Source organism: Dromiciops gliroides, chromosome 2 (genome assembly GCF_019393635.1).
Source record: "Dromiciops gliroides isolate mDroGli1 chromosome 2, mDroGli1.pri, whole genome shotgun sequence".
NCBI classification, from domain to species: Eukaryota; Metazoa; Chordata; class Mammalia; order Microbiotheria; family Microbiotheriidae; genus Dromiciops; species Dromiciops gliroides.
In genome coordinates, this window is record NC_057862.1 from 678,676,821 (window position 1) to 678,692,681 (window position 15,861).

Here is a 15,861-nt window from a genome sequence, read left to right on the forward strand (position 1 = left end):
ATGACCGCTGAAGAGGCCACCACCCCCGGGGTCTCACCTGGGCTTCTGGGTGTGCTCCTTCCCCTCTCGGGAACCGAACCAGCCGCTCCTGCCCTTCTCCTCCCCACTGGAGGAGGGGTGGGGGGAGGCACCCGAGGCAGGGCCCATCTTCTCCCCGAGGGAGCCCCTGCGGCCAAGGCCGTGGTGGTGATGGTGGAACAGGCCCATGCGGGGCTTGCGCTCCTCCTTCCTCGGGTCTTCTTTCTCTGCTGATGCGGAGGAGAACACCATGGGCGTGGCCACCTGGATGGGCTTCCCCTCTGCCCGCCGGGCACCCTCCTCCTCTGGGCCCACACCTGCTGCAGCCCCCGCCTCAGAGCTGCCCCAGGGCGCCATGTCCGAGGGCCCCATGCCCTCCTCCGCCCGGGAACTGGCTGAAGGGAAAGGGCCGGAGATGGAGGCCCGGTGGGCTGGTGGGGCCGGCGGCTCGTCGCTGTAGATATGGCTCCCATTGATGCAGAGTGAAGAACCGGAGCCCGGGTCGTGGCCGGCCCGGGGCAGCCCTGCCTGCACCTGGCTCACTTCATCACTGTAAGCCCGTTTGTGGGTCAGCAGCTTGGGGGACGGAGCGGAATCCCGGCCTGCAAGGGGAAGAGAGGGAAGGGCACAGTGCTGGAGGAGGTGGGCGGGCAGGTGGGCACCTCTTGGGCTCCCCACTCTCCTCTGCCCCTGGCTTCTTCCATCCTCCATACCAGACTGGGGGCTCCCAGTGACCCCCAAGGTGCACCACGTGTGCCCCGTGAGCACACCTGTACTACTCCCCATCTCCTCCCTATCAGCTGTGCCCCACCTTCCTGCCCAGGGACCAGGTGGGAGAGAGGCAGCCCCCACACCACACAACTCCCCACACCACGCCACATGTCACACCTCTCCCACCTCCTCATACCACACCTCCCAGGCCATGCCTCCCTGGCGCCACGCCTCCCCATGCCACACCACTCGCCATACACATCTCCCCCACCTCCCGAGCCACGCCTCCCCACGCGACACGCCTCCCAGCGTCCCACCCGCTTACCTCCGTCGGTGGAGAGCCGGCTGTGGCGGCTTGGGGAGCGGGTCAGGTACTCAGAGCCAGGCCAGACCAGACTGCCGCTGGTGGAGGAGATGGTGCTGTCGGAGCCCAGAGAGGTGTTGGACTGGGTGAGGGAGGACTTGCGCAGCTTGTTGCGCAAGAAGAAGGTCTTGGCCTTGGCCTTCTTGCTGGAGCCTCCAAGCAGGTCCGGGTCGTCCATGGCACTGCTCGGGATGATGGCCGAGGCCGACTCCAGATCGTACTTCTTCTTGCCCTTCATCTTGTCCTTGATCTTGCCGAAGGGCGAACGTGGCTTGTCCTTCACCGACAGGTCAAACATGCTGGCGCTCAGGTTGTTGCGCGTGAACTGGATGGATACCTGGATCTCCCCACGCTCCTTCTCCTTCTTGCCGGCCTTGGAATGCAGCTTATGCCACCTGCAGGGGAGGGGGCACAGGGCAGCGCCCAGGTCAGGGCCGCGCCCAGTGGTGACCCAGACACCCCCGTTCCCCGGCCCCAGCCCACAGCCGGCTTCCCCCTCTCTCCCTGGGCTCAGATGCCCCATTACACACAGAGCCAGCTGGGAAATCCTGCCTGAGCTTTTCCACAGTGGTAGAAAGCAGCACCTGTGCTGGAAGGTGATGCTGCCCCGTGTAGGAGGCTAACGGCCTCCAGGTGGCACCCAAGAAGCCCCGAGCCACCCAGCGATCTATTATTGAGCTCCCTCCTGCGGCCCAGCTGCTTCCACCCCCCACCCCCACACAGACTGGGCTCGGAGAGTCCACAGAGAACCCCACGTCCCACATCCTCCACTTGGGCCAGGCATGCCTATGTTTCCTGGTCTGAATCATCTCTGCCCAGCCCAGAACAGTTCCATGCTCAGGCCCTTAGAATCCAGGGAAAGAATAGCCCACAGGGGGCCTGAGGCCAAGACAAAAGCCGCCTGCCAAGGCTCACCCCCTGGCACAACCCAGAGATGAGGTCAGCAGGAGCATCCCAAGCCTCAACAGCACGGGAAGGACAGAGAAAAGTAGCCCCACACCTGAGAGGGGGGAAGATGGCTACGCGGGCAGAAGAGAGAGAAGAGAGACCCAGAGAGAGACAGAAAGAGACAGAGTCTGACCCCCAGAGAGAGACAAAGAGACAGAGAGAGAGAGAGAGAGAGAGAGAGAGAGAGAGAGAGAGAGAGAGACACTGAGAGACCCAGAGAGAGACACCAAGAGACCCAGAGAGAGACAGAGAGAGACTGAGAGACCCAGAGAGAGACAAAGAGAGAGAGAGAGAGAGAGAGACACTGACTGAGAGACCCAGAGAGAGAGCAAGAGAAACTATCCCCCCCAGTTCCCCCACAGTGTAACTGGAGACCCCCACCCATCTTCCCTGTTGTGCACAGAGCCCTCTCTTCCCTGCAAACAGGGCCCCCTCCTCAGGAGATTGCGCCTCACTTCTGAGGGGAGTCCCCCCTCCTTCGCCCTAGCCAAGGTTCCTCTGAGCAGAATGCCTGGCATACACCGACACATTTATTAAGGCCCAAGTGAGTGCCCAGGCACTGTGCTGACCACTGAGGACACAGAGAGAGGGCCTGCCCTCCAGGAGCGCACACTCTGACCTCTGGGGTTTGCTCCACACTGGTCCTGTACCCAGCTTTCTGGTTTTGTTACTGCTCTAAGGCACTCCAATTTGGACGTCTAGCTAAGCACCCCCACCCTCAGCCATGTGGGCCCTTGCCCCTGGCACCCCCGAAGCCAGAGCCCTCCGCTTCTTCCCAAGCCCTGGCTCCAAAGGAGCTTCCCAATGGAGATCGTGGGACCACTGATGGAGAGCTGGCAGGGGCCTGGGAGGGCATCTGGCCCAACCCCCCATTTTACAAATAAGGAAACCACGGCACAGAGAGGTCAAGTCATGTACCCAGGGTCATGTAGGGTCAGAGCTGGACCGGACCCCAGATGGCATCAGGCCCAACCCCCTCACTTTGCCGGGCCCAAGGCAGCCAGGGAGGCCTCTCACTTAAGGCCCCCTGGGGTCTGTCAAGTGACAAGGGACGGCCCTTCCCGGTCCCTCTTACCCTCGGCCGTTACTCTCCTCCACTTTCCAAATAAAAGCGCTTTATGTTTATTCATTTGTGCATCTGTGCCTACATATGGTCGCAATAATAGCTGGTACTGACATCACTCGGGGTTTGTAAAGCCCTTTGCCAGTATCATCTCGGGTGGGGTGGGGGTAGATGCTACTATTCTCACCATTTCACAGGTAAGGAGACTGAAGCAGGCAGCATCAGGGGCTTGGCCAGGCTCACACAGCTAGTTAAGGTCTTTCCCATGTCAGACCCCCATGCTCTACCCACTGCACCGCCCGGCCAGCTGACTCCACCGGAGCAGGCTTTGTTTCATTTGGTGTTTGTGCCCTTCCTCCCTGCCCCGGTACCCAGTAGGCGCTTAATAAATGAGGCTGAACTGAATGAGAATGGTCCCCAAGCCCCAGACATTGGGGCACGGGGTGGGAAGACAGCAGTTTGCTTGGGCTCTGGCCCGTATCCCCCTTTGCCCCATCAGAGAGGAGCCCTGAGAGGGCTCAGTCAAGCCACAGACACTAAGGAAGCACCAACTCCATGATGGGCACCACGCCATGTGCCGGGCTGCCGGCTCCCGAGGAGCAGCAGCCGCCCGATGACATCACCACGGCCAGCAGGGAGGGTAAACATCTCATCCGATCATCACTTATGGCCGCTGTTACCCTCATTTTACAAACAAGGGGACCGAGGCAAACAGAGGTGAGGTGACTTGCCCAGAGTCACACAGCTAGTTCAGTGTCTGAGGCTGCATTTGAACTCAGGGCTCTACACATTGTGGTGCCCCCTGGGTACAGCTACTAGAGGCAGAGGAATTGAAATAAAGGCCACAAGGGTAGAGCGGACAACCAGATCTGTCTTTATCGGGTGCACTCAGCAGCCCAGTGTTGGGTGTGACAGAGGGTCTGGGAGCCTGGGGCCTGCCATGGCCTGTGACCAGGAGGCGCCACTCCCCCACTCCTCGGGCCTCACCCAAATGCCTCCCCCCTTGGCAAAGTCCAAGAGTCCTCATGGGATGGACTTGGGACTGAGCCCTCAGCCAGGGTCAGAAGCAGCAGAGCAGGCTGGGTGGGAGGCCCAGAGCAGCGACCCAGGAGTCAGGGGGGGCTGGAGAACAGCCTCAAGGATGTAAGTGGGTGGGCAGAGCTACGCCAGGGCAGAAAAAGTGAGGAAGCCGAAGCCCCGGCCCCAAATCTGGCCAAGAGGGACCGCAATCCTGCTGCCTACTAGGCCAGGGCGAACCATCCCAGTGAAGACTGATGGGCCACTAGGAGGGCAGACAGAGAGAGGCCACTCCCCAGCAGGTCCCCCAGTTCCTCCCAATTCTAGCCCTCCCCATGCAGGACCTCTCAGAGCGGAACCAGAAAGCCCCACTTCGGACCCTCCCTGAATATTACTCACCCTCACCCCCGCCCATCACTTACCAACTGACCTATACTTCAATCCCCATCGGCACCTTCTGTGCTGGTAACTTTTTTTCATGCATCCAGGATCCTAAAATTTGGAACGGGCGTGGGCCCTTCAAGATGAAGAAACAGAGGCCCAGCGAGGGTCAGAAACAAGCCCAAGGCCAACATGGGAAGCAAAGCCTTCTGGGTCAGCGTGGTGCAACAACAGAAGGCTTAGATCAGGGCTTGGGTTCAAATTTGGACGGCCCTCCCTTCCTGGGCTTCATCTTCTTCCTCTATAAAGACTAAAAGGGTCCCTGCTGGTGCTAAGGCTAGGTGCCTACAACCCAAATGCAGGGCCCTTCTCAAGGCCTCCGCCTCCCACGGCATGGGGTCCCTGAGGGTGGGACAATGATTGCTCTCCCCACTACTGTTGTTCAATGCGTCGGACTCTCTGTGACCCTGTGGAGCACCACACACCAATCCTGGCCATGGAGTTTTCTTGGCAAAGATACTGGAGTGGTTTGTCATGTCCTTCTCCAGAGGATTAAGGCAAACAGAGGTGAGTGACTTGCCCAGGGCCACACAGCTACTAAGTGTCTGAGGCCGGATTTGAACTCAGGTCTTCCTGACTCCAGGCCCAGCCAGCACGCCGCCTCTTCTCCCCACTGTACATCCTAACAGTTCCAAGGAAAGACTGGGGGGCAGCTAGGTGGTACAGTGGATAGAGCACCAGCCCTGGAGTCAGGAGGACCTGAGTTCAAATCTGGCCTCAGACACTTACTAGCTGTGTGACCCTGGGCAAGTCACTTAACCCCAATTGCCTCACTAAATAAAAACAAACAAACAAACAAACTTCCAAGGAAAGACTGGATTCTCACCGTCAGTCAATCGGCAAACAATTTACTATGTGCAAACAGACAGTGGTCCCTTCCAGTCTAATGAGAGAGTCAACATATCCAGACACAAGCTTTTCAGGACAGAATTCAGCACAGAGCAATCGCTTCATAAACGTATTGACTGAGTGCTGGAGATACAGATGACCACAAGCTAGTTTGGGGGAGGGGAGGAGGCAGAGGGGGATCCGAAAAGGATTCGCTGCAGGAGTCAGTGCTTGGGATTCACCTTTTAGGAAGAAGGGGCCTCAGAGAGTGCAATTCAGACAATAGGTATGGTCAGAATACAGCCCAAAGGCAGGAGGTGGATTGTTAGATGGGAAGAACAGAGAGAAGACCAGTTTGGTTGGACCAAGGAGTCCACAAGGGAGAGGGATGTCTAATAACCCTGGAAAGACAAGGAGTCCGGGCAAGGTTGTTAAGGTCCATTAAAAGCTTAACAGGGGCAGCTAGGTGGTGCAGTGGATAGAGCCCCGGCCCTGGAGTCAGGAGGACCTGAGTTCAAATCCGACCTCAGACACTTGACACTTACTACTGTGTGACTTGGGGCAAGTCACTTAACCCCAATTGCCTCATCAAAAAAAAAAAAGCATAACAGAGGAACTGTATAGCTAAAATTACAAAACACTCTACATAAAGACAGACCTCAATTACTGAAGAAGCATTAATTATACACAGGAAGGCTCGCCAAAATAATAAAAACAGTAATATTGCATAAATTAGTTTACTTATTCAGTGCCATACCAACCACACTACTAAAGGATCACTTTACAAAGTTAGAAGAAATAATAAGGAAATGTGTTTGGAGGAGCTAAAAGTCAAGAATCTTGACATAGGCTTAGAATGCATTACGGGGGTTTCTCCTGTGAGAAGCCGACTGAAAGATGACCAGATGGCAGGACAGACATGAGAAGGAAGCAAGGGGAGATCAAGGTTTATAGCATCAATGTTGGCTGGGTATATCTACAAACCTGGCTGGAGCCAGGAGACAGAGATAACCCCAAAGGTCAGGACCATCATTTCAAAAAAAGCACCCCCCTTGACTCTCAGGGATAGGACAAGCATCCAAGCTTTCCCCACTCCACCCCATTCCCCCCAATCTATCCTGCTGTCTTTGGAGGAAATTCTTTCCGACTCTTTTTCCTCCCTGAGAAGCTGTCTCTGACTTCTCTCTTTCCTGGCACCAAATCAAAAACTACTTTAATTCTAACTGGCCTGTGTGAGAAAGTTTTATTGAGGAATACCTAAGAACCACTACCTCTCACCTGTAACAATCTCCAGGGAAATACTATATTAGAGTCTAGAGGTAATAGGGAGCCACGGACTTGATTGAGTAGGGGAGTGACACGGTCAGATCTGTGCTTAAGGAAAAACCAGCTTGGCAGCAATGTGTTGAAGGAACAAGCAGGGAAGAGACCAGAGGCAGGGAGCCCTGTGAGGAGGCGATGCGGGTTACCTGTGGGAGTGGGGAGGCCACTGCAGAGGCAGAAGGCAGGTGCCTGGCGATGTGGGGGGAGGTGTGTGAGGGGCCCGGGGAACTGCTGAGGTTCAGCACCCCAAAAACGTTCCCCAGGCCTGCCTCCTGGGGTGTTCTAATGCAAGGACACCTCAGGGAGGCCTCTGTGGCCGGGAGCCCACCCGCTCGGGCCCAGGGCACCAGTGGTCAGGAAGCGGGCTTCTTCTGACATGGAGCCCGAGCCTGACATGACCCTCAGGGCGGGGGGGGGGGGTCAAGCAGAACAACCTAACGTGTCCCCCCACACCGAGCTCTGGAGTGGGAGAAGGAGGTAGGGCTGTCATTTCCCTCATTAGGCTACCTACTCTGTAATCTTCTGTGCTGATGTCACCTCTACCCTTAGAAGGTGAGCTCCCCAGGGCAGCTTCTGGCCAGGCCCAAATTAGCAATGCCCCTCCTAAATCCTCCAGCTGTGACCCTGGCCGACCCGGCTGGAGCGGCCCCTCCCCGATTCTGGAACCTGGGCCTCCCCCCAATGGGAGCACTAAGGAAATGCCTCCACCAAGGCAGGCCCGGGAAGCTGCTGCTGGAGGAGCAGACCGGCGACTTCGGCCACATCAGGAATTCCCAGCCAGTGCCTGGGCTCCCCTCTGCTGCGGAGCCCCCGGGGGACCTTAGGTGAGTCCCTTCACTTCTGGCCACCTCAGTTTCCCCACCACCTGATAATGGATTTAGAGCTGAAAGGGGCCACACGAGTCATCAAGTCCAAACCCCTCATGTAAGGCAGACATTCTGGCTACGGGCACGGAGAGGCCGAGGGTCCCAGAGCCAGCACGGGCCAAAGGCTGCCCCTGAAGCCAAGGCCCCTGACTTCCTGCCCTCATAGAGCCTACCTCTTATCACTGGGGGGTGGGCAAAGACGGCTCGGGGATCTGAGGCCCTTACTCTAGAGATGGAGAAACTGAGGCACAAGGAGACTAAGTCACCTGCCCAGGCTCTTTGCCCAGGAATCTCCTGGAGGCTTTGGATAAGCTCCCGGTATGTGGGCACCGGGAAAGGGCTAGCAGCTGCTCTATCCCCCTCACCCCCACAGAGCAAAGACAGAACCAAAGGAATGTGGAAGGAGTCACGGCCCCTTAGTGCGCCTGGGGCTGAGTGGGGGGAGGGCTGAGGGGTCAGAGGGGGGGTGTACATTTCAATCGCCACCCCCTGCTGGGGACAGGAGGAAGAAAGGGGGCCTCTACTCCGCCCACCCTCCCTCTGTGTGTGTTACTTAACCCCCCAATGCATGGATGTCACCTCCCTGAGGGCCGCACTAAGTAAATGTTTCTTAGTTGGCCGCAGCCCCTGGAGAGAGAAATGACTCCCGAGGGAGATCTGAGTTCAAATCCTACCTCGGCCAGTGACTGGGGCCTCAGGTAAGTCACATCTGTCAAAGGAGGGGAGGGAACTCAAAGACTGGCCCCCTGATCTGCTAGGATCAGGCCAGGGGCTCCTATCCTGCCCGGGCCCTTGGAATGGTGCCCGCCTTGGGCTGCTCCACTGGTGACCCCTTTTACTGGACCGCGGGTATATAGGCGTACACAATAAGTATGGAACAAAGCAAACATTTAGTGCCTGACTGTTCTCGACCCCCACATTCAGGTTAAGAAGCTCGATCTAGGCCAGGAAGAGGCTCCTGCCCCCAGGGAGCCTACAATTCAGCTCAGGAGAGGAGAGGAGAGGAAGGGGGGAAGGGAGGTCAGCACAGGCCGGCCTCAGCAGGGCAGACTCAGGGTGGCACCAGGGGTGAGAGGGATGCTTGGAGGCCCACCCACTCCTACCTGAGCTCATCATCCAGCTGTGGCTTGGATTCCCCTGATGACAAGAAACTCCTTCCTAGCCAGGGGACCCATTTCATTTATACAGAGCCCTATACTGGGGGGGTTAACAGAGCTTGGGCCCTGGAGGAAGAGGGAGGGAGAAGCAGACCCCACCCCCCGCTGTGCCACGCCACAGTGACCAGCGGCTCCAAGACCTCGTCTCTCAGCACCAAGGCTCAAGGTGGCAAAGCTAGGACCCCCCTATTCCCCCAAGGCCCCAGGCGGCAGGCCTAGACCGTCCAGCCTCTAAGGCCAAGCCTCCACGACCCTTTCAGCTTCCTGGACACGTCCTAGTGCATTCTCAGAGGCAGCAGGAGGGAGAACACTGGGTATGGAGTCAGGAAGAGTCCAGAGCCGGCTCCTAACACTTACTAGCTGCGTGTGACCCTGGGCACTTAACATCTCAGCCTCAGTGTCTTCATCTGGAAAGTGGGGGTGATGATAGCACCGACTCAGAGGGCTGCTGCCAAGATGATTTTGTTCTTAGACTCTTCCCAACAACAGCACTGTGGCATGGGAGTGGACTTGGGAAACATTTCATAGCTGTGGGACCTCTCACCATGGGAGGAGGGCTGGAGCTGGAAGGGCCTTGGAGCCCACCCAGTCCAACCCCCTCATTTTACAAATGAGTCAACTGAGGCCCAAGAAAGGAAAGTGAAGTTAGCTAGCCTGAGCTGGTCTGGGGCCCTTCCTGGGACGACCTCACAGTCCTCTCTCGGGCAGAGGAGACCTGGGGGCCTACAAGGGATAGGATCTCAGGATCCCACCCAGCCCAGCCCCTGGTGCCCAGGGTCCACAAAGCTGGAGTCACCATAGAGGCCTTTCCTGCGCCCCGCTCCCCAGGCTGAAAAACCCTGCTTCCCACCAACCAAGAGCAAATGAAAGTTAACCAACTGCTCCAGGGAAAAGTTTTCCAGGAAGTGACCTGAAATCCCAGGGAGGATCAGGGCCTGACTGGCCTGGGCACTGAGGCCTCACGTGTGGGCAGCAGAGCGTGGCTCCCCTCCCTCCCACCTCCCTCCCACCTCCCTCCCTTCCCTGTTCCTATCCAGGGTACTGCTGTCCTTCCAGTCAAACAGGGTCACCTCCAGCTCCTTGCTGGGGGTCACAGGAAAGGGCCAATTGTTTGAAGCCTGGACAGGAGGAGAGAGATGCAGAGCGTCCTTCCTGCCCGTCCCCTGCCCATGGCCCCCCATTATTCAGGTCTGGGCAGCCACTGCTCAGCTCCTCACTGGCCTCCCCACCTCTGGCCCCATACCCACGTAGCTGCTGATACCGCTGACTCAACCTCTCAGAATCACCCCTGGCTCCCTACTGCCTCTCCAATCAAACAAGCTCCTCTGGTATCTGAAGCTCCGTCCCACAAAACTGGCCACTTGTGATCCACACCCTCAGTGAGCCTGTGCCCGTGCCTGGCAGACCCTCCCTCCTCCCTCTTAGCTCTCCTCAAAGCTCAGCTCCAGAGCCGCCACCCCCTCCACGAAGCCTTCCCTGATTTCCTGGCCTCTCCAGCTGCTGCCCCCCAACTTGTATTGGTGCTGTCTACACTGACTCATGGAGAACCACTGTTTCCCCCTGCAGAGTGGGAGGCCTCTGAGGGCAGGGGCTGATTCAGGCTCTTGCCTTTGTACCTCCAGCAGACAGCAGGTGATTAATAAGTGCAGGATGACAGAACATATACAATACCCCCAACTCCCCTTACGGATTAGCTCATATGTTATTTCCTACAAGAATCCCACGCCCCACAGTTGTTTTCTATTTATTAAACACTTTTTGTATTTGCTTTACCAGAGTATATGTTGTCTCCCCCAATAGTGCCTAGCACTGTGCCTGGCACTGAGTAAGCTGTTAAAAGCCTATTGAGGGGGGCAGCTAGATGGCACAGTGGATAGAGCACCGGCCCTGGAGTCAGGAGTACCTGAGTTCAAATCCGGCCTCAGACACTTAACACTTAACTAGCTGTATGACCCTGGGCAAGTCACTTAACCCCAACTGCCTCACTAAAAACAAAAACAAAAACAAAAACAAAAAGCCTATTGAGGGGCAGCTAGGTAGTGCAGTGGATAGAGCACCAGCCCTAGAGTCAAGAGGACCTGAGTTCAGATCCAGTCTCAGACACTTGACACTTACTAGCTGTGTGACCCTGGACAAGTCACTTAAACCCCAACTGCCTCACCAAAAAAAAAAAAAAAAAGCCTATTGAATGGGGCAGCTAGGTGGCTCAGTGCATAAAGCACCGGCCCTAGATTCAGGAGGACCTGAGTTCAAATCCAGATTCAGACACTTGGCACTTACTATGTGACCCTGGGCAAGTCATTTAACCCTCATTGCCTAGGAAAAAAAAAAAGCCGATAGGTAGCTGGGGCAGCAGCAGAAAGAGTACCAGACCTAGAGTCAGGAAGATCCGAGTTCAAATCCAGATTCAAACACTAGCCGGGTGACCCTGGGGTAAGTCACCTGGCCTCAGTTTCCTCAAGTGTAAAATGGGGTAAGCACAGCACCTACCTCTTGGGGCTGCTGTGGAGATGAAATGAGATGGCCATGGGGGGCTCACTCCCATAGAAACTCTAGCTGTTACTGTTATTGTCTCATTACTGAGGGGCTGCCAGGCAGAGCAGCCCCCACTGCAGGCCCGTCCTGAGCCCAGGAACTTCACCAAGGAGGCTGACCCGGCTTCAGCCTCAGCAGCAGCCCCAGCTCCCTCCTCTGATGGTGCCTCACCCCCCATCTCCCAAGGCCCCTCCACCGCCCTCCAGCCAAACCCTGGTGTTGGCCAGGCCTTGGGGCCATCCCTAGGACCCGGGCTGGGAGCTGGAGGGAACACCATGCACTGATGGGACCCCGGGAGCCCAGACAAGCCCAGGCCCCCCCAGGCCTCCTCGTGGTCGATAGCTGGCAGGTCTTCTTCTCCCTGGGGCCTCTCCCTCCAATGGCCTCCATCTGTAGAAGCAGCCATCACACTCTCTTCCAGTCCAGGCCACTGTCCCACACGAGCCCCAGAACACCTCTCCATCTTGCCCCGCATGGTACCCTCTCAGCTTCTCCTTCAATAATAACAATAATAATAACCAGCACTGATGCAGGGCTTTAAGATGTGCAAAGACCCCCACAACCCTGGGACACAGGTGAGTCATTATGCCCATTTTGCAGCTGAAGAAACCGAGGCAGGTGGAGGTCAAGTGGGTCAAAGGACTCGTTAAGTGCCTGAGGCTGGATTTGAACTCCTGATGCTCCTGTTGTTTCAGCTCCCTTTTATGGCTGAGCCCCGCTCCTGTATGAAGGCTCCTTAAGAGCAGGGACTGTCTTTGTTGTTGCTGCGACTCCACGATTTTCCTGGCAAAGACACTGGTGTGTTCTGCCATTCCCTTCTCTGGTGTGTCCCTACTTTACAGATGAAGAACTGAGGCCACTCGGGGCTAAGTGGCCTGCCTGGGGTCCCACAGCTCCTAAGGGTCTGAGGCTGGATTTCAACTCCAGTCTTCCGGACTCCAGGCCCGGCACTCTATCCAAAGCACCACTCAGCTGCCCTGGTCTTTTTGAGTGAAGACTCTGGTGGTTACTGGTGCTAGAGTTTTTTTTCCTTCTCTTATTTTATGGAAAAAAAAAAAAAAAACAACTGATGCCTGGCTGGCTGGCCTGGGGAAGAAGGAAGGGTATGTTTGGAAATGAGGGCAGTACAAAAATAACAACAGCGATAGCTAAGGGTTCTTTTGCAAAGCACTTTACCTAAATCACCTTGTTTGACTTCCCATGACAACCCTGTGGGGTAGGGACTCTCACTATCCCCATTGCACAGATCAGAAAACTGAGGCACAGAGTTGTTGAATGACTTGTCCAGGGCCACAGAGGGCCACAAATCTATGGCAAGATTTGAATTGGGGGGGGGGGCAGCTAGGTGGTGCAGTGGATAAAGCACCGGGCCTGGAGTCAGGAGGACCTGAATTCAAATATGTGTGACCCTGGGCAAGTCACTTAACCCTCACTGCCCCCCCAAAAAAACCAAAACTGAATTTGGGTCTTGCAGACCCCCCCCAGTCCAACAGCACTCCAAAAGCCCTCATTTTTAAGATGAAAATGCCATAACTTAAACCACCAAGGAGTCTGGATCACAAATGCAGGTCACTCAATATTTTCAGAATGTGGCTGCTGCATCCATAGGCCCCACAAAGTTGGGGTTCTGCTGCCTAAGGGTCCGGCCCTGCCCCAGGATGGATGAACGGGCATCAGGCCCAGCTCCCCACCTCCTGGGATATGGTCTCCTTCACCCAGGATCACCATGGGCTGAAAGAATTGAAAGCAGCCACTCCCCAGGGAGGTCAGAGCCGACCAAGCCCAGGGGAACTGGAGAGATGGTGACTTCTCTTCAGGAATCCACAGCTTCCTCCCCCCAGAGGTCCGGTCACCCAGAGAAAAGAAACCCAGGACCAGGCCCCACTGTCTCCACTAGTCACAGAGGAGCCAGGACCACAGCTCTGACACTGGGAAGGCTTGGGGGCCACCACTCCAGCACCATTGTTTTACAGATAAGGAAAGGGAGATATGGGGGGGGGGGTGAGGGGACACAACCCAAGATCATATGGCTGGGAAGCAGCACGGGCAGGATCTGAACCCAGGGCCTAAAGCAGAAGGCAGCAGATGAGCCCGCTGCTTCACAAGGCAGGGGCTGCTTTTGCCTCTCTTACTATTTCTGGGGCTGGAGCCCACTGCTTGGCAAAGAGTAAGCATCGAATGTTTGCTCACTGACTTTGCAGAAATACTTCCACATGGTTTGACGGGAGGTAGCCTAACTTCCATTTTTACAGACAAGGAAATTGAGGCAGAAAGCCACCAAAGGCAGGAGTCCTGTACTTTCTCGATTCCAAAACCATTTCCTCAGTGCATCTTGACACCCCCTCACCCCGACCCTGTGAAGCGACCCTTGAGAGGCCACACCTGACGCTGGATGGTCAGGGTGCTGGATTTAGTCAGGGGACCTGAGTTCAAATCCCAACTGTGCTCCTTGCTAGCTGGAGAGACTGGAAGCAAAGTCCTTTGCCTACAGGGCCTCAGCTTCCTCGGGCAGCATGCCTTCAGGGGTCCCCTCCAGCTTGGCACCAATGACCCCAGAGCCTGCAACAGCAGACTGAAAATACCCATTCCCTAACGTGGAACTTCTTCAGATGGGGTCACATAACTGAATGAGGGGGGTCACGAAAAATGTGGCAATAGCCAAAGGTTATCTATAGCTATTTTATACACCCATACACCCAGGGTCACGTACAAATAGTCACAAGCAGAGAAAGGTTCAGAAGCCCTGCCCTGAAAGGTCCCCGGGTCTCAGCTTGCTCAGCTGTAAACCCAAGGGGCTGCCCTCGGAGGTCCTTCCTGCCCTGGAGCTGCTCCCTCCTCCACAACCCTGCGGCCCCTGGTGGGTGTAGGACCCGCCGGTCACCCCAGAGGTGGCCAAGCAGGCCATGGAGTCTCCCAGACTCAGGGAACAGCCTGAGCAACTCCCAGCGACCCGTGCTCATCCCCCCACCTCACCAGACACCAAGTCAAGCCTGGGGGCGGGGACCCCGGGCATCAGCTTTTTGCCATCCATGATTTCATGGAACCGCACACCACAACACGTGGCAGACAAGCCGCCTATCCTTATCCCCATTCTGCAGGTAAGAAAACTGAGGTTCAGACATGCTGTGATGTGCCCTCAGGCACAGAAGGACAAGCACCTGGGCGCCAGGCAGGCCCAGGAGATCCCCAGGCCCTCAGAGGGCACCTGGTCAAACCTGTTTCTCCATCTAGAAAAGAGCCAAGCAAATTCACCCCAAGCGCCCTGCAAACACTCCTAAGCCCTTAGCTGTGCCCTGCCCTCAGGGAGCGCATGGCCTCACGGGGAGGGCCAGGGATGGGATAAGGAGGAGGCAGCAGGGCTATCGCCATCAAGGGGCTGGTGGGACAGGCAGGAGGCCGGAGCCCCCGCACCCTCCACAGGCTGGGGCTTTGGCGGCCCCAGTCACCAGGCACAGGGCATCTCCCATGTGCCCAGTCCCAGGGCAGCGTCCACAACTCTAGCTCACAGGTCATCCATGTGTAATAATGGGCACACCACATGCAGAGGCCTCCAGGGTGCCCGGTGCCAGGCCCCAACTCTACCAACCACACTCTGGGATTCCTGCCCAAGGCCCCAAAGGGAGGGCTGCGCCAGCACACGCCAGACTTTGGCAGGGCCTGGAGTCAGGGAGCCTGCCTCAGACAGCACTTGATCTCTCTCGGAGTCAGTTTCCTCATCTGTAAAATGGGGCGGTGGCCTCCACAGCCTAAGAGTCTTCCAGCTCCAGACTTCCGATCCCCAATCACAAGGCCTCTCTGTACCCCAGCGCCTCTAAGATCATCTCCGGGGGAACCACTACAGAGCTCTGCCTGGGTCCCCTGAAGGAGGCCAGCCTGGGGTGAAGACAAGGGAGAGGCGGGATGGTGGGGCCAGACAATCTGAGTTCGACTCCTGCTCACCTCACTTGGGCCTCAGTCTCCTCAAGTATAAAATGCTAGTGGCGGGGCGGGGGGCAGCTAGGTGGTGCAGTGGATAGAGCACCAACCCTGGATTCAGGAGGACCTGAGTTCAAATCCAGCCTCAGACACTTGACACTTACTAGCTATGTGACCCTGGGCAAGTCACTTAACCCTCATTGCCCTGCCCAAAAAGAAAATAAAAATGCTAGTGGTGTTCCGACGGCCTATACTACAACCCCGTGGCTTTGGATGGGAGGCCAGATCCTGCCATGAGCAGCTCAAGGGGCTCCAAGGGCAGGGAGAAGCCCCCAGGAGAGGTATGGCTCAAGGCTGGGCCTTCTGTCTCCTGGAGGTGAGACTGGCCAGGCCGGGAAGCAATCCTTAGGCAGTCAGTGTCTGCTGTGTGTCAGGCACCATGCTAGGACCTCACCCCATCTCACAACCACCCTGGGAGGTAAATGCTGTCATCATCCCCATTGTGCAGATAAGGAAATAGAGGCAAACGGGGGTCAAGTGACTGGGGTCACCCAGCTAGTGAGTAAGGGGGGGGCAGGATTTGAACTCAGGTCTACCAGCTAACCGGGGTTAACTGAGGTTAACTTCCCACTGTAAGAAAAGACTTGGCAAACTTTTCCATGTTATTAGTATAAG

The 15,861-nt window shown here is 56.6% G+C and overlaps 1 protein-coding gene across 4 annotated transcripts in view; it reads right to left on the reverse strand.

The window, feature by feature from the left end:
• The window catches only part of RAB11FIP5 (RAB11 family interacting protein 5), a 54,625-nt gene that overhangs the window by 23,602 nt on the left and 15,162 nt on the right, over positions 1 to 15,861 (reverse strand). For all 4 annotated transcript variants that reach the window (XM_043986600.1, XM_043986601.1, XM_043986602.1 and 1 more), the window contains exons 2-3: positions 1,055 to 1,488; positions 38 to 620 (exon numbers count right to left, since the gene is read on the reverse strand). In XM_043986600.1, coding sequence (XP_043842535.1) covers positions 38 to 620; positions 1,055 to 1,488 — 1,017 coding nt within the window. The remainder of the gene's footprint in view (positions 1 to 37; positions 621 to 1,054; positions 1,489 to 15,861) is intronic.